The sequence below is a fragment of the Aquarana catesbeiana genome, linkage group LG04 (genome assembly GCF_042186555.1).
Source record: "Aquarana catesbeiana isolate 2022-GZ linkage group LG04, ASM4218655v1, whole genome shotgun sequence".
NCBI lineage: Eukaryota > Metazoa > Chordata > Amphibia > Anura > Ranidae > Aquarana > Aquarana catesbeiana.
Window position 1 is genome coordinate 380,847,724 of NC_133327.1, and position 19,442 is coordinate 380,867,165.

General features: G+C 40.3%; 1 protein-coding gene across 3 annotated transcripts in view; it reads left to right on the plus strand.

Annotated features, from left to right (window-relative positions):
• The window catches only part of DSE (dermatan sulfate epimerase), a 103,262-nt gene that overhangs the window by 68,932 nt on the left and 14,888 nt on the right, over positions 1 to 19,442 (plus strand). Inside the window, exons 2-4 of one of the 3 annotated variants that reach the window (XM_073627120.1) lie at positions 3,868 to 4,332; positions 14,385 to 14,638; positions 18,202 to 18,441. In XM_073627120.1, coding sequence (XP_073483221.1) covers positions 3,917 to 4,332; positions 14,385 to 14,638; positions 18,202 to 18,441 — 910 coding nt within the window. In that variant the 5' untranslated portion in view covers positions 3,868 to 3,916. Of the gene's footprint in view, positions 1 to 3,863; positions 4,333 to 14,384; positions 14,639 to 18,201; positions 18,442 to 19,442 lie in introns of those variants that run through there. The other 2 variants (XM_073627119.1, XM_073627121.1) reach the window with 2 other exon arrangements.

The following is a 19,442-nucleotide window of genomic DNA, read 5'->3' on the forward strand; positions in this document are numbered from 1 at the left end:
GACGTCAGCACAGTGCTCCTCCCTACGCATTTCATCACATCTGACGTCCTGGGGCACGTTCTTTAGTTTAAAGAAGCAGAATAATACACAGAATGCTGTTTTAGCAACACAGAACTATACAAAGATTGAGGGTGGCCCACAGATGGGATGCAGCACACTGTGAAAGAGTGCTGTGAGCAGGTGGGTCCTAGATACAGTAGACTGCCAAATGCCACAGGCAAAGTGCAATGTGCTGCCAAATGCCAAAAGTTGGCTGAAATACATACCTTCTAATTTTCTGAAATGATAGAAGGGCACCTTTTAGCGCACAGGATGTAGGCAAAGAACACGCCATGGCCCTGGTTATCAAGTTGATATGCAGAAAATGGTTGGCTAAACAACACAAGTGCACTTTTGACTTCCATTATTTTTTTTCATTTTTATATTGGCTTTTCAAAATAACAAATGCAATAATAGAGGTCGGATAAAAGTCTAATGTAGCATAACATTTTTGGTAGTAAAATACAGTCGACCCCCCGCAATATCACGGTTCAGAGTTCATGGCCTCAGTCGTTTGTGGATTTTTTCCTCTCCGGCAAATGCAGCCCAGCATTCCCACATCAGAACAGTTTACCACTTGAGTGTTTCTCTGATTGTTCTCTTGTTTTTCATTTTGTTCCTAAAGCTGCCCAAACATCCTGCACCTTCTAAGGCTTCTAGCAATGAACCTAAGCGCCAGAAGAAGTTTAAAAATTAGGCATTTATAGGCATTTTTTTTTGGACCACATCCAAAATTCAGGTTTTTTCAAAATTCGCGGGTGCTCTACCAATGTAACTCCCTCAAATTTCAGGGGTCGACTATAGTATGTTTTGTATAGCGATGTACACCTCAGGCCACAAAAGGGATATTTGAGGCTGCACAAGGGACAGAGGGATTTGGTCTCAAGAGAAAGACAGTGCCTCCAAATGAGGGAGAATTGTCAGCGATGTATAATTCGCTGGTTAATATGCACATTGGGAACCAAAGGCTGTGTCAAGAGTGCCAGTATAACTGAAGGTTAGCCACCATGTAATGCCAAGCCTGCGGTTTCTTCCCTGGTTACAGAAAGCTTCATCAAATTTGCCTTTTTTCCTTTTGACTATGCAAAAAATGGGCTAACATATGGGTGAATTGGCAGCTGAAAAAGCCATTATTTGCTACCTTGCTAGAAATCATCCAACATAAGGCTGATATAGTATGCACAACCTTGACATGCTTCTGCATAATAGGCAAAAGTGTGTGTGTGTTTTTTGTTTTTTTTTCATTACAGGAAGTAGCTGCATTACTATTTGGTATACTGAATGCATCCTCTAGTCCAGACATCATTTTTATCTATTTATTTTTTATTTAATTTTTTTTTATACTGAAAGCTATAACGGTAGTAATTCCAAGTGCATTAATGCAGCTACAACCTCCTTTGGTATAAAAAAAATGCAAAAATAATCTGCAGGCAACTTTCTTGTGTGTTTTAGCCATTAAGTATTACTTTCAACTACTTGTCTGAGTCAATGCAGACCAAAAATCCCTAGAGGAAAGAAAAGGAATTCTTTACATTCTTCAGAGGGGAAAGGTTAGAGCAGAAGGAAAATCATAAGACAGAATTGTGTTTAAATATACTAGCCAGAAGTGAAAATAGAATCTGCCATTAATTCCTTATTGCTTGAGTAAGTGTGCATATGCACAATAAACTTGGCTCATGGCCTCATTTTCCTAGGACTGCTCTTATACAGCCTGCTACCGTTGGCCCACATAATGAGCAAGAGCACATTTTAACCACTTAATTTTACTTTAAAAGAAAAAAAAAATACTCTATTAAGGCCTATGCTACAGGGGACATTTTGACCATGTGGTGACATCTATATTTTCTAGATTACCCACTTTCTTTTTTTTTTATCTTAAAAGCACTGCTGAGCAGTTTTAAAGGATAGCATTACTTTCTTTCTTCAGCTCAGATATGCTAACTCCCTGGATTTCAAATGTGCCGGTACATCTTGGCCAGCAATGAAAAGAGGTTCCAATAATGGGCTACATCTTCTCCTTAAAGTAGTTATAAAACCTGTTACACCACTTTAACCTACAGATAAGCCTATAACAAGGCTTGCCTGTAGGTACCCTGAATAGCGTCATCGGCACATGCACACTGAAGAAACGGCTCGCTCGTGCCGTTTCTTCAGAAACTGTGCTATGACCGGCGGCTCCCATGCGCATGCTTGGGAGTGATGTCATCGCAGCTCCGGCCAATAACAGCTCTGGAGCCCGCAAACCTGGAAATAACTCTGAGAGACATGCCACTGTTCACAGTGGTGTATGGGGACCGCTGCAACAGCTTTGATCTAAGGTGAGTATTTCATAATCAGCTAGTATGCATACTAGCTCATTATGCCTTTAATTCACATAAATGATATACACAGTATCATGCCTTATTCCTGCACCGCTGTTGTATGGTCACATGTTCTTTGGCATCTGCAGGGAAAGCTATTTGGAAGGGGCTTCTAATTACTCTGCTGATGTAAGCTCTCAACGGTATGTGTCTGGCCAGCCCTGATTGGTGCTGTGCCAGTCACATGACTAAAAAAAAAAAAGTTTCAGAAGAGCAATTCAAAATAAATTATAAAAAAATGTTATAGTTTCTTATAAATCTTTATTGAACATCAAATGTGTATTTTTGTGCATTAATATGGTGCGGGTGTAGTGAGAGATGACTGACACTAGATTTCATTTTGTTCAGACAGCATCTGCATCTAATGCCCTGTACACACGGTCTGACATTCCGACAGAAAATGTGCAATCGGAGCCTGTTGTCGGAAATTCCGACCGTGTGTGGGCTCCATCTGACTTTTTCCATCGGAATTTCCGACACACAAAGTTTGAGAGCAGGATCTAAAATTTTCTGACAACAAGCTCCGATCGCACATTTTCTGATCCTGTGTAGACAATCCCGATGCACAAAGTGCCACGCATGCTCAGAATCAAGCAGAAGAGCCGCACTGGCTATTGAACTTCATTTTTCTCGGCTCGTCATACGTGTTGTACGTCACCGCGTCCTTGACGTTTGGAATTTCCGACCAACTTTGTGTGACCGTATGTATGCAAGACAAGTTTGAGCCAACATCCGTCGGAAAAAATCAGATGGCCTTTGTTGACGGAATGTGCGATCGTGTATACAGGGCATAAGGCTTTTTTTTTTCTTTACAGATATTGGCAATTCTAATGGACATATTTAATACTGATTTATAATGACACTAAGTTTTTTTGTGAGTGTCTTAGTAACGTTATCAGTATAATTTTTTTATTTTTTGCTAAAAAAAAAAACGAAAAAAGAAACTGATGGGCACTGATAAGGCGGCACTGACTGGCATCACTGCTGGGCATTGTTGGGTTTGCACTGATCATCGGTGCACTGATCAATGCCCTGATTATCTGTGCGGATCTTCCCTGTGAGGAAATGCCACTGATCAGCTCTCCTCACACGCTGTCAGTATGAGGAAAGGAATGCTGATAACTGGCATTTCCTTGTTTATATGTGATCCGCTGTGATTGGACACAGCAGATCACATGGGTAAAGAGCCTTGTCATCAGCTCTTTACCAAGATCGGTGATGTGCCATATCCCAGGGACAGAGCACACCACCGATCGCTGTGCAAAATCATGACATTTTCCCAGAACGTGAGAACCGCCGCCTGCCCGTCAGTTGACAATACGGCGGGCAGGAGGTGGTTAAAGTAGAACTAAACTTCTAACACTTACCCTCACCCTCTGCAAGAAGAAGAATTGTGGGAACTTTGGTTTTATTTTTGCTATATTTTTTTATTTTATTAATTTTTAATGTTCTTCTCTTCCCCAGGCAGTATCAAAGATGATCTGGCAGAGTGTGTGGCCTGGAGATCTTATGCTACAATGAGGACACTCACACGGGTGGCCCCCAGTGTGTTCTTCATATACCTGCTTTCTTGTATAATTGTGTGTGGCACAGAGGAAAACACAAATTCTAAAATCCCATTTTTAAATGCGAAATATGACGGCTATCCCATGTTGTACTTTTCCAAAGGCGAAGTGGCGAAACTGCGTGCCCAAGCAGCAGGTAGCCATCAGTACATTGCATCACGTATTAATGAGGCAGTTCATACAATGCTGACTAACCCCACCGAATACCTACCACCCTGGGAACCAAAGGACTTTTCAGCCAGATGGAATGAAATATACGGCAACAATTTGGGAGCACTGGCAATATACTGCATCTTGAATCCTGACAACACTGAAGCAATTGGCTTTGCAAGAGATTATATGGAAAGAATGGCAGCACAGCCTAGTTGGTAGATTTTTTTTTAAATGTTTATTTTTTTATGTACTTTACTGTTATATACTATTCGAATGAGCACATCTTGACAACCAGTGTCCTCCCTGGTATTGCTCATTTCGTTTTATAAAGTGTTTTTACTGAATGTTTGTTTAAAAATAGTAACCGAAAATAAAGCCAAACATATTTTTGGGTTACGCCCAGTTATGAGATGCTTTCTAACAGGGTCTAGAGACCAAAGTTTATGTCTATAGATTGTAAGGTGGGTCTGATCTGCCTGATTTATTTTGTTTACCTCCCAAGAGCAATCAGCCAACAGACCAGGCCCAAAGATACAATATTTACAGTATCCTCATCTGGTCTGACCAGCCTGAGTGACTTTCATCTCATGTCTATGGGTAGTTTATAGGGTTCTGATAATTTTTTTTTTTTTTTTTTGTAAGACAACTGACAAGTTGGCTCAAATCTATATTGGTGTGCTACAACAAAGAAATAAACAAGGGTTATGCTACTTGGTCAACTTGAGGCAAGTTGTATGATTGCAGTTTCTCTTTGGAGCAGTATTAAACTCAAAAGCAAACCTTTATGATTTTGAAGCTTACCAGTTCTTAGATGTGATGACTGTATTAGCTTTCTTTTTTTTTCACTTGGTGATCCAACCAGTATGTCTGTCTGTTTTTCAATAGCTGTCCTGCAGATGTAGCAGTTACAGGGATGAGACAAAACCTTTACCACTGAGGGTTGCTTACAATTATCAGTTTATTTTTGTAAAACCATTATTCCAAAAGGGGGGAAAAAACTTGTAACTGCTTATGAAGTGTTCACTGGTGTTTGGCTTCAAATGTATTACTGTATTTAAGTCTGCTAGTACATCTAACAGTCCCCTCCCCCCAGACTGACAATGCTGCAGTCCAAAGGTGGCCCATACTCCTTCATCCAGAATGTAGGCACTATAATACAAGAGGTGTGTTACTGGCCAGATAACAGGGGGAAACAGAAGGGGAAAATCATAAAAAAGAAAACTAATGCTACAACCACATCTATGCTACATTTTGGGTTTAACCACTTCAGCCCCAAAAGGATTTATCCCCTTAATGACCAGGCCATTTTTTTGCGATACGTCACTGCGTTACTTTAACTGACCATCGTGCGACGCTGTGCCCAAATAAAATTAATGTCCTTTTTTTTCCCCACAAATAGAGCTTTTTTTGGTGGTATTTGATCACCTCCTGTTGTTTTTATCTTTTGCGTTAAAAGAAAAACATTTTTATTTCTGTTATAATACATATCCAAAAAAATATTTTTGGTAAAAATCGCAATAAGCATATATTGATTGGTTTGTGAAAACGTTATAGCGTCTACAAAATAGGGGATAGATTTATGGACTTTTAATTTTTTTTTTTGTTTAGTTTTTTACTGGTAACGGCGCTCTGCGTGGGGTTTTTTATTTTTATTTTTTTCAGGACAGCGACATTGCGGGGGACAAATCAGACCCTAAGTGACACTTTCTGGGGACTAGTGACACCAATACAGTGATCAGTGCTAAAGAAAAAAAAATGTACTGATTACTGTATAAATGACTCTGGCAGGGAAGGGGGTTAACTACAGGGGCGATCGATAGGTTAACTGTGTTCCCTCAGTGTGCGTTCTAACTGTGTAGGGAAAGTGCTGACAGGAGCAACACAGATCGCTGTTCCTGATCACTAGGAACAGCAGATCTCCACGTTGTCCCCTGTCAGAACGGGATCTGCCTTGTTTACATAGGCAGATCCCCGTTCTGCCTCTCTGTATTACGATCGCGGGTGGCTGGCAGACATCGGGTCCGCCGGGCACGAGCATCAGCTCCTCCTCCGTGCAGCGGGTGCGCACGCACGCCCACACACTGTTACATGAAATTGCGTTCAGGCATGTGGTTTCGCTCAATTTCGCCCTGCCGCAGTATATACAGTATGCGGTGGGCGAGCTTTAAGTGGTTAATAGCACTTGAAGGCCTTGTGCACGTGTGCTTTCGCTTGCATAGGAGCAATGTGTACTGACACGTCTAAAAAATTTGCAAAGCTTCCAGGCAGTTTTGTTGAAGACTTTAAACTTCACTTTACTTCACTTTTTAGTTTGAGGATATTAACCCTTTCATGCCTAAGCCTTTTTCTGACATTAGTTGCTTACAAGTTAAAATCCATATTTTTTGTTAGAAATTTACTTGGAACCCCCAAACATATCATATATATATATATATATATATATATATATATATATATATATATATATATATATATATATATATATATATAATTTTTTTTTTTTTTTTTAGCAGAGACCCTTGAGACTAAAATGGGGATTGTTGCAATATTTTATGTTACACGGTATTTGCGCAGCGGTCTTTCAAACACATTTTTTTTGGAAAAAAGACACTTTCATGAATTCAAAAAAAAAAAAAAAACAGTAAAGTTAGCCCAATTTTTTTGTAGAATGTGAAAGATGCTACACAGAGTAAATCGATACCGAACATGTCATGCTTTGAAATTGCGCACACTCATGGAATGGCAACAAACGACAGTACTTTAAAATCTCCATAGGGGAAGTTTTAAAAAATTCTACAGGTTGCCTGTTTAGAGGTACAGAGGAGATCATTTGCGGATGTGACTTGCGTATGAGATGGCTTCTGCGAACGAGCACGGAGTGACGGGGCGCTTTTAGATTTTTTATTTTATTTTTTTCATCTTTTATTTATTTTTACACTGTCTCTTTAAAGATGATCAGATTTTTTTTTATACATTGCTTTCACAAGTAATATAAACATTACTTGTGACATGTGTAAGGGTTGGGCGAACGCGGAATACTCCTACTTCTACACCATCCCGTGAAGATAAGCAACTATGTTTCAAAAAATGTGGAACTGGATGGGACATAAACAATTTTATTAACTATAAAAACAGTTGAAAATACATTACAGTCAGTACAATTAAGTTTGAATTCAGGGTGTGCAGATCCCCAACAATTAACAGAGGCGTAGCCTATGCGTTTCGCGGACAGTGCCGCTTCGTCAGGGCCTTGAAGATAGCACAATATGACGTTGTGTGAATTCTACAGATAAAACATTAAGTAGTACTGCATAAATTATGTAATTGCGTAAATAAAAATGAAATACATGATGTATACAAATATTAATACATAGATTTTTACATAGGTGTATGTTAATGACATATCATTATGGGTATATATTAGTAAGATCTAAATGTTTATAAAACATTGAACGTGCAAATACAGTTACATTTTCAGCCTTTTGGGAGTATAGTGATGCTTCTCATACGGAGAGTTAGGACAAAGAGGGTCGATTACATACTGTTGATTGTCTAGATATATGACATTTGAGTATGGAAATATATAAAGAAATATATGTAAAAGCCATAATGTTTCATGAACGTGTATTTCTCACTCACCAGAAGACTGTAATCAGTGAGAAAAACACTAGGAATAATGTCCTTATAAAAATTAAAGCATGTTTAAGATTGCTTACCAAGTGGCTGCGTAGGGGTATATAAAGAGTCTTATTGGGAAATTAGTATGCTCTTAGGAGTCGAAAGATTCACTATGCTTGAATTGTGGTTATTCACTATGGTAAGAGGAGGGTGTGTATCTCTAGGCCTTGGAAAAAACGATCAAGGAAAGAACATTCCAAAGTAAGAAGGAGAGCGGAATTCACAGCTAGCTGGAGATTTAATCCAAACATGCAAAAATGTTAGCTTATAGGGGAAGACTATTTAAACATGTATACAGGCATGTGTTCAGACCAATGACCAGAGTGGAAAAAAGGTTTACATACCTAAGATCTTGCAAACAGAGTCTCCCCTCAGCGTTCCCCACACAAGTGAACAGGTGAGCCACTGAGGAGAGACTAAGGAGATGTACCTTATGTAGGGAATTGTAGCCACCCAATTAGCATCCTGGGAGGTGTGTATGGGAGGAGAGTTCCTGGGGTCGTTCAAGTTGCCCGGATCAGGGAACTGGAATAGATCCCCAGGATCCGGAGGGACAGGGACAACTTTGGAGCTCAAATTTGTCCCCTCTCATTTTTCACATCATTGTGGATTTATTTAAGATTATCTTTGATATTTTTCCGAACAAATATTTAATTTATTTAGTTACAAAAAAATTTAAAAAACAAGATGTGGGATTACCACAATTCCTCTGTCCCTTCCTTATCTCTCAGTCGATTGACCCCAGCTTCCCATTCCCCCCCCCTTCTATCTGGTTTGCTACTTCCCAAGTTCCCTAACATTCTAGCTCAAATACCTACTCCTTCCTTCATCTTGTCTAAATATATATCCGAGGTTTTATATAATTTCCATCCCTCCCAGAGACAGTTACACTTATTATCTCTTCCCTCCCTGTTTCTCAGCAAGTCCATTTTACAGTAATAGTCAATTTTTTCGTACCACTCTCTTATATCTGGTTTTCCACTTTTTAGCCAATATTTTGGGATCAGACCCTTTGCGGCATTCAGGAGTTTTGGGGCCATTGATCTCATATATTGTTTCTTTGGTAATTTATTATCGTGAAACAAGCAGGTCCATATTTTGTTCAGTTATCTCCCCTATATTTTTTAGAACTTCTTGCCAGTATTCCGTTATTGGACACTCCCACCATAAATGTGTCATCGTTGCTCTTTGACTTTTCTCACTTTTGGAGGGGTTTTTATATTTTTATTTCATATTATATTCTTTTCATCGGGTGTTTCTCCTCTTTATTTTTTGTTCCCTTCCTTTTCATTGTCCTCCCTTCCCTTGTCCCCCCCCCCTTTTTTTCCCTATCTCCCGCTTTCGCCTTTGCACTTCCCCTCCTTTTTCCACCCCTTTCCTCTCCACCCTCCCCCTTTCTTTTCCTTCTCCTTCCCTCCTTCTTTCCCTCTCCCCTTCTTTTCCAGTGCTTCCCATCCCCCTTGCCTTTCCCTCTCTGCTTTGCCTTTTGGGCTCCCCTCCTTTTGTTTCCCTTTTTTTCTCCCCCCCCCCCCCGCCTCTTTTTTTTCCCCTCCCCAGTCCCATTCTTCTCTCACCATCCCTCTCCCCCCTTTTCCCTCTTCCCACTCCTATTCACATTTATTTTGTTCTTTCCTCTTCTTTTGTTTCCGTTACTTTGGCTATTTTCCATCTCCTAGAGGCCTCTATCTAACCACCTGGCTTACCATACTTTACTATCTGCATACATAGGGACCCACCCATTCTCCTTGGTTGAGGTGGGGTGGAGCATTCCCATGGGCTCCCAGGCCTCACATTGTTCCGCCAAGCCGGTGTTCTCTGATTACAGTCTTCTGGTGAGTGAGAAATACACGTTCATGAAACATTATGGCTTTTACATGTATTTCTTTATATATTTCCATACTCTAATGTCATATATCTAGACAACCAACAGCATGTAATCGACCCTCTTTGTCCTAACTCCCCATATGAGAAACATCGCTATACTCCCAAAAGGCTGAAAATGTAACTGTATTTGCATGTTCAATGTTTTATATACATTTAGATCTTACTATGATAATAATGATGATATGTTATTAACATACACCTATGTAAAAACTAATTAATGTCTTATCTGTAGAATTCACACGACGTCATATTGTGCTATCTTCAAGGCCCTGACGAAGCGGCACTGTCTGCGAAGCGCGTAGGCCACACCTCTGTTAATTGTTGGGGATCTGCACACCCTGAATTCATACTTAATCGTACAGACTGTAATGTATTTTCAACTGTTTTTATAGTTAAAACAATTGTTTATTTTTTTCATAATTCTATTGTTGCATTCTATTTGTTTACACTTCTCAGAGGCACAATTAAAGTCCCATTCAGTTCCACATTTTTTGAAACATAGTTGCTCATCCCTTGTGACAGTAATAGTCAGTGACAGGTATTCTTTATGGAGGGATCTGGGGTCTATAAGACCTCAAATCCCTCCTTTGCACTTAAAAGTATTCAAAATGCCAAAATCTGCATTTTGGAATACTAGGGATTTTTTAAAATCAACACCATTGGCTGCCAAGTAAACTGGAAGTAATGTCATGAAATCACAGGTTACTTACTAGATCAAAACACCCGAACAAAGCTGATTCCGGCTTCATTCGGGTCTTCCGCCAGCCAGCGGACGTGTCGGCTGGTCACTCGGGCCTCCCGGTGGGACGAGAGAGCCGAGGGTAAAACCCTTTTAAGCCGAGGCCGCATTTTTGTGTGCGGTCATTGTGAAGGGGTTAAACAAAAATTTTAATAGGCACACATGCTGTCACATGCTGTCACTTTAAACAAGCAGTAAGTTAGTCAAGTTGTTTCTTGGTTCAACAAAACTGTCTAAAGCTTCTGAAAAAATGTTGCAAATATTTATTTTCTTATTGTACACGTTGCTTTTATACAGGCTGACTCCTGTGTGTACAATGCCTTAAAGCATATTCAAACCCTTACAAAACAACCTATTCTGTTTACAATAGTAATCAAAGGCAAAATTTGTGTATATAGTGTGTGTGATAAATCGAGATAATATATATTCAGTCGTGCTCAAGTTTGCATACCCTAGCAGAAATTGTGAAATTTTGGCATTAACCGGTTCAATACCGGGCAATTTCACCCCCTTCCTTCCCAGGCCAATTTTTAGTTTTCAGCGGTGTCGCACTTTAAACGTCAATTGCGCGGTCGTGCGACGTTGTACCCAAAAAAAATTGACGTCCTTTTTTCCCCACAAATAGAGCTTTCTTTTGGTGGTATTTGATCACCTCTGCGGTTTTTATTTTTTGCGCTATAAACAAAAGAAGAGCGACAATTTCGAAAAAAACACAATATTTTTTACTTTTTGCTATAATAAATATCCCAATTTTTTTTTTAAAAAACAAATTTTTTCCTCAGTTTCGGCCGATACGTATTCTTCTACATATTTTTGGTAAAAAAAAAATCGCAATAAGCGTATATTGATTGGTTTGCGCAAAAGTTATAGCGTCTACAAAATACTTTTTGATTTATGGCATTTTTTAAAAAAATATATTTATTTATTTTTTTAGCGGCGATCGCAATTTTTTTTCGTGACTGCGACATTATGGCGGACACATCGGACACTTTTGACACATTTTTGGGACCATTCACATTTATACAGCGATCAATGCTATAAAATTGCATTGATTACTGTGTAAATGTGACAGGCAGTGAAGGGGTTAACCACTAGGGGGCGGGGAGGGGTTAATATGTTTCCTAGGGAATGATTCTAACTGAAGGGGGAGGGGACGCTCAAGGGGAGGAGACCGATCAGTGTTCCTCCGTTCTGGGAACACAGATTGCTCTCCTCAGAGCTGACAGGCTGTGGATCTGTGTGTTTACACACACAGATCCACGGTCCGGCCCGGTTAACGGGCAATCGCGGGTGCCCGGCGGACATCGCGGCCGCCGGGCACACGCATCGGGTCCCGAGCAGCGCGGCGGGCGCGCGCGCCCCCTAGATGCCCGGGAATCCCATCCCAGGACGTCATATGACTATAGGCGGGTAGTGAAGTGGTTAATATTGAAAATATGACTGATCGTGCCAAAAAAAATTGTCTTATTTAAGCATAGCAATCACATGAAGCCATTTATCACATCGTTTTTTGGATTCTTTGGATCCTTTTTAAAATCATAATGCTATCCAAAATCGCCCAAATGGCCCTGATAAAAAGTTTACATACCCTGGAATGTTTGGCCTTGGTACAGACACAGAAGGTGGCACGCACAAGTTAAAATGGCAATTAAAGGTTAATTTCCCACATTTGTGGCTTTTTAAATCACAATTAGTGTCTGTGTATAAATAGTCAATGAGTTTGTTAGCTCTCACATGGATGCACTAAGCAGGCTAGACACTGAACCATGAGGAGGTAGAAAAGAACAGTCAAAATACCCGCGTAACAAGGTAATGAAACTTTACAAAGATGGAAAAGAATATAAAAAGATATCCAAAGCCTTGATTATGTCAGTCAATACTGTTTAATCACCTATTAAAAAGTAGGAAATTTGGGGATCTCTTGATACCAAGCTAAGGTCAGGTAGATCAAGAAAGATTGCAGCCTCAACTGGCAGAAGAATTGCTCAGGATACAAAGAAAAACCCACAGGTAACCGCAAGAGAAATACAAGCTGCTCTCCAAAAAGACGGTGTGGTTGTTTTTAAAGGAGCACAATTCATTGATACTTAAACAGAAAAGAGCTGCATGGTTAAGCTGCCAGAAGGAAGCCTTTACTGCGCCAATGCCACAAAAAAGCCAATGAGGCATGTCAAGGTGTTGGGCATATTGTAACCAAGCTTTTTTATGGAACAGGTTAAAATTGCCATTTTAACCTGTGCGAGTCACCTTCTGTGCCTGTACCAAGACCAAACATGGCCAGGGGCATTTGGGTGATATGGGTTATGATTTTAAAAAGGATCCAAAAACAATGTATTAATAAATGGCTTCATGTGATTGCTATCCTTAAATAAGAGTTTTTTTTGGCATGATCAGTCATATTTTCGATATTAATGCCAAAATTTCACAATTTCTGCCAGGGTATGCAAACATTTCAGCACAACTGTGTGTGTGTGTGTATGTGTGTGTGTGTATGTGTGTATATATATATATATATATATATATATATATATATATATATATATATATATATATTATTGAATACCTTTTCTTATAATCTCTATTCTCAGCTGCAATAAAGGGCTTGGAGAGACAACAGGACACTGATCTTCATAGTGAATGGCTGTACATGGGGGGGGGGGGGGGGGGGTAGCCATTAGTGGACAGACAGGCTGCTCACTCAGCCAGAGAACTGTCCACGCTGAAAAGGATATGCTTCTATGCCTAGTGTGGTCAGTTTGAAATAAGAAAGCAGGGAGACTGGCAGGATCACCGAGTATTTCACACAAAGGATGCAACATGAGGAGAACAGGTTACTTTTTTTAAACACAAGTACATGGTACAAGCACATATCAGGAATATAAAATGTTGGTAACATATTTTCGATTATTTTACGTTTTTTGTTAAATTTTATTGCAAATTCAAGCAAAAAGACAATACAATATAGAGTATAGCAGATTGCACAAATATTGCCATGGCAACCAGTAAATCACACATTTCTTAAGAGGAATTATTTTACTGTTGGTATTGGTACACACACACGCTTGAAACTGTAGTTCACCTTGGTTAAACTGTGTTTTTAGTCATTTGTGTTAGGCCCCTTTCTTATGTGCAGACCGTTCAGATCCGCCTGTCAGTTTTTTCAGGCGGATTTGAATGGTCGCTCCATACAGCTCTATGGAGCGTCGGATGTCAGCGGTGACATGTCCACTGACATCCGCTCCGCTCCGCAAAATCTAGACGGATGGATGTCCTATTTTCCATCCGTCTGGAGGAGTGGATCGGATGAAAACGGACAGGCGGTCCATAATCATCCGATCCCCCCCATAGGGGAGAGCGGTCTCTCTGACAGGTCCATTCGTGCACAGCGTGCAGAGACGGACTTGTCATCTGAGCAAGTGGAGTAGTAAAAACGGACAGCCCCACGTGAAAGGGGCCTTAATTTGTAGGCTTATGCCCTGTACACACGGTCGGACATTGATCGGACATTCCGACAACAAAATCCATACATTTTTTCCGACGGATGTTGGCTCAAACTTGTCTTGCATACACATGGTCACATAAAGTTGTCGGAAAATCAGATCGTTCTGAACGCGGTGACGTAAAACACGTACGTCGGGACTATAAACGGGGCAGTAGCCAATGGCTTTCGTTTCTTAATTTATTCTGAGCATGCGTGGCACTTTGTGCGTCGGATTTGTGTACACACGATCGGAATTTCCGACAACGGATTTCGTTGTCGGAAAAATTTATAGCAAACTCTTAAACTTTGCGTGTTGGAAATTCCTATGGAAAATGTGTGATGGAGCCTACACACGGTCGGAATTTCCGACAACAAGGTCCTATCACACATTTTCTATCGGAAAATCCTATCGTGTGTACAGGGCATAACGGTTTGAAAGAACCCAAACACTGTACATTTATCCTGTTTTTCTTTTCTTATGTTAGGTTGGTGAAAGATGCTCCCTGGGATGAGGTTCCCCTGGCACATTCTCTTGTGGCCTTTGCCACTGCTTATGACTTTTTGTATGACTCTTTTACTAAGCACCAAAAAGAGAGGTTTCTTGAGGTCATTGCCAATGCTTCAGGATATATGTATGAAACGTCATACAGGAGAGGATGGGGGTTTCAGTATCTCCACAATCATCAACCTACCAACTGTGTAGCACTGTTAACAGGAAGTTTAGTCATGATGAATCAAGGTAAGAAGATGTGACAATAACAATTCTTAGTTATCCCATTCGTGTAATTGTTTTCTCTGATCCTGTTTTCTTTTATTCTTTAATTTATGCAAAAACCTGCACATACAAATTTAAGAAGTTTGGAGTATATTAAAAAAAAAAACATCGATGTGATGCTGCAGCTGTCCTACATCAAAGGCGCAGTGTACACATGTCCGGGCATGGTTTCATTGTGTTTTTTTTTTTTCAAACGGGTCCAGTGTGTTTTCGTTCTCCACTTTAGATGCGATTTTGTTAGTTGTATCAAATGCACTGCGGCTGGCCCGCATATATTTAAACTGGCTCTATAGAAAGCCAGTTTGGCATATGTGTGAACCAAGGCTAAGACCGAGACCTGAGTGATCACATGACCAATGATCATTCAGCTCTCAGTCTTCTCAGAACAGAGAACAGTGACTGTAGGTCACTGTTCTCCTCTTTGCCCGTCCAGCGTTCGCTGGAGAAGGGGTGGGTGGGTGCAGTTGGCTTCGGCTATCACCCATATGCTGAGAAACGGGGTCAGCTGTCATTTAGGCAGCTGCGTGGATTCTGACAATATGGTCGGGATCCTTTCAGAGTCTGGAGTGGCTCTGCCATGTCAGCTAACATTGAGCAACAGCTCCGCTATAAGTTGACTCTGGGTCACAGGAAAGCAAAAGTAGCTGCACTCCTGTGACCCACGAGAGAAGTATAACCAAAAAAGGCTTGCCCTGAGAAAGTAGAACCAAACTGGCACTAATTCACTGTGAAGCACAGTGGTGCCCTCCTTAAGTAGAAGATATTTACGGTACATTTCTTCACTTCAGAATACAAAAAGGAAATCACTTTTTTATAGCTGAGTTAATTTAGTCTTGCACAGTTGTACAGTCCTGTAATAAAACTGCTCACTCTGATTTTACTGCACACTGAGCTTTTCACAGTATACCTTAGAAGATGCAGGTTCAAAACTCAGAGCTTGCCTTATTTCCTTGCTGACATCCAGTATCATCTAGCACTTTGCTCCCCAGGCTTGCAGTCCCTGGCCCAATTCCTTTACTTTTTTGGATTTCAGTCATTGAGGTGCATAGTCACATGTGGGTGTATCTTCCTAGGTACACCAATCCGTTGAGGACTTTTCATATTTCCATAACTCCTCCCAAGAGCCAACCCATTTCTTACATCAGTGCTGAAGGTTCTTGAGCGTACTGAGGCAAGATGCTGTGATGATTTCAGGAAGCTGTGTAATGCACCCTGCTGGTCCCATCATTGTGTCTAAAATAAGGCATGTAATGAAAGCGGAAAGGTTATACAGTCAGGTCCATAAATATTGGGACATCGACACAATTCTAATCTTTTTGGCTCTATACACCACCACAATGGATTTGAAATGAAACAAACAAGATGTGCTTTAACTGCAGACTTTCAGCTTTAATTTGAGGGTATTTACATAAAAATCAGGTAAACAGTGTAGGAATTACAACAGTTTGTATATGTACCTCCCACTTTTTAAGGGACCAAAAGTAATGGGACAGATTAACAATCATCCATCAAACTTTCACTTTTTAATACTTGGTTGCAAATCCTTTGCAGTCAATTACAGCCTGAAGTCTGGAATGCATAGACATCATCAGACGCTGGGTTTCATCCCTGGTGATGCTCTGCCAGGGCTCTACTGCAACTGTCTTCAGTTCCTGCTTGTTCTTGGGGCATTTTCCCTTCAGTTTTGTCTTCAGCAAGTGAAATGCATGCTCAATCGGATTCAGGTCAGGTGATTGACTTGGCCATTGCATAACATTCCACTTCTTTCCCTTAAAAAACTCTTTGGTTGCTTTCGCAGTATGCTTTGGGTCATTGTCCATCTGCACTGTGAAGCACCATCCAATGAGTTCTGAAGCATTTTGCTGAATATGAGCAGATAATATTACCCGAAACACTTCAGAATTCATCCTGCTGCTTTTGTCAGCAGTCACATCATCAATAAATACAAGAGAACCAGTTCCATTGGCAGCCATACATGCCCACGCCATTACATTACCACCACCATGCTTCACTAATGAGGTGGTATGCTTTGGATCAGGAGCAGTTCCTTTCCTTCTCCATACTCTTCTCTTCCCATCACTCTGGTACAAGTTGATCTTGGTCTCTGTCCATAGGATGTTGTTCCAGAACTGTGAAGGCTTTTTTAGATGTTTGGCAAACTCTAATCTGACCTTCCTGTTTTTGAGGCTCACCAATGCTTATGGTGAATACAGGTGAACCCTCTGTATTCACTCTGGTGAAGTCTTCTCTTGATTGTTGACTTTGACACACATACACCTACCTCCTGGAGAGTGTTCTTGATCTGGCCAAATGTTGTGTAGGATGTTTTCTTCACCAGGGAAAGAATTCTTCGGTCATCCACGACAGTTGTTTTCCATGGTCTTCCAGGTCTTTTGGTGTTGCTGAGCTCACCGGTGCGTTCTTTCTTTTTAAGGATGTTTCAAACAGTTGATTTGGCCACACCTAATGTTTTTGCTATCTCTCTGATGGGTTTGTTTTGTTTTTTTCAGCCTAATGGTGGCTTGCTTCACTGATAGCGACAGCTCTTTGGATCTCATATTGAGAGTTGACAGCAACAGATTCAAAATGCAAATAGCACACTTGAAATTAACTCTGGACCTTTTATCTGCTCCTTGTAAATGGGATAATGAGTGAATAACACACACCTGGCCATGGAACAGCTGAGCAGCCAATTGTCCCATTACTTTTGGTCCCTTAAAAAGTGGGAGGCACATATACAAACTGTTGTAATTCCTACACCGTTCACCTGATTTGGATGTAAATACCCTCAAATTAAAGCTGAAAGTCTGCAGTTAAAGCACATCTTGTTCGTATCATTTCAAATCCATTGTGGTGGTGTATAGAGCCAAAAAGATTAGAATTGTGTCAATGTCCCAATATTTATGGACCTGACCGTATTTAAAAATGTCATTGGCATGCTGATGGAGGGTGGGATGGGGGGGGGGGGGGGGACCAGAGAACGCAAGGCAAAATAAAGGCAGAATATACTTTTAGCTCTGAATATATTCCTTAAGTACAGTGTACAGAAAGCAATGATTTCCGAAACAACTATCCTTAAAGTAACACTGTTGCCACCCAAAAAAATCTTTATTCCATTGAAAAGAGGTATATTTCTCTCAGCTGGTCTTTGCTACCCATCTTTGCTTGAGTCAAAAACGTGTTTTTATTTGTAGTTCCATTATCCAACTCCTGTACCTCCCAACACAGCAGTAATGTTGGGATCAGGGGATGAAACAACTTCATGGTGGGGTACGCAGGCACTGCTTACTCCTAAAAGCAAAAAATGCCAAAGAGGCTGTAGTGCTTTAACAGAGCAATAATCGGTAGCACAGACCACCAAAGGGGTCAGTATAGTAAGTCTTCTTTTGCAGGGATTAAAGGGTTGTTTTTTTTAATAAACCCCTTGTTTTCAGATGTCATGGAGATATTTAGGCAGCTAACGTACTATAGTCAGGCTGTGATATTAATAGATATTATATAATATTCAATTTTTCATCTTTTTACAGGGTACTTGCAAGAAGCTTACTTCTGGACAAAACAAGTTCTCACCATAATGGAGAAGTCCATAGTCCTGTTAAATGATGTGACGGATGGGTCACTTTATGAAGGGGTGGCCTATGGCAGCTACACCACCAGATCACTTTTTCAGTATATGTTTCTTGTCCAAAGGCATTTTGATATCAACCACTTCAACCATCCTTGGTTAAAAGAGCATTTTGCGTTTATGTACAGAACTATCCTGCCAGGTAAGAGACATTAGATAAAGTGGTGTATTTAATAACTTTACTTTCATATGAAAATGTCACTGTGGTATTTAGCCTAATGTCTTATGGACTACAGGGTTTGGTTTGGTATTTTGGAGAACTGTGGTGGCCCCAGTAACTGCATGCCACACATCATGGTACATCAAGATGTCTATGAAGACATCTTTGCTTGCTGCACTGATCAAGGTTAATAAGTAGATACTTCCCTCATTGAGTGCTGTGTATGAGTTCACTCTGGTTTTTTTTCCACACCCTGAATCTGCCAATATGACCGTACAGGGATTCGTTCCAATGGATGACTTTTTTTTTCTATCATTAACTATCCAGTGCTCATTACCTTTAGCCTAATGCATGGTTTAGGAGGTATAAGTATTGAAGGTTAACTCTGTTAATTTGTACGCAGAGGCTGTAAAGAGATTGCAGAAGACAATCGGAACCCACAAAAGGATGAAAGGCAAAACATATATAATAATTTCTAAAACAAAGCATGGTGAATGGAAGTAGCTGCACCATTTGTATATGTTCTATAGCTCTATGTGCATAAGTTCTGCCCATCAGTCACTGCACTAACTGCTTAGACCATCTTTTGGTCTAAGCACTTGTGATAGCAACACAAAAAACAGACGCAAACCTGACGCAATTCCTCATTTGACCTTATCAAACTTTAAAAACCTTATATTTTGGCATCTAAAGGAATGTGTTAGCTGTCCTTTTTTATTTTGTACGGCTATTTAAACAACTCAGTACTGCTGTGCGAATATATAGGCCTCGTATTGAGGTGGTTATACCGGGATCATGGTTGAAGTTATAGCTTTCCTGCATTTTTCTGCTGCGGCCTTTATTTTTTATGACTTTTATTTAATAAAGGCAACATATTAATTTGAGTGCGGCTGTCCAGGACTTTCTCTAATTACTTCATGGTTGAAGTTACAACTGTGATTCCTAGTACTGTGTTTTCGTTTTTTGTCTGGCAACTTTCTTTC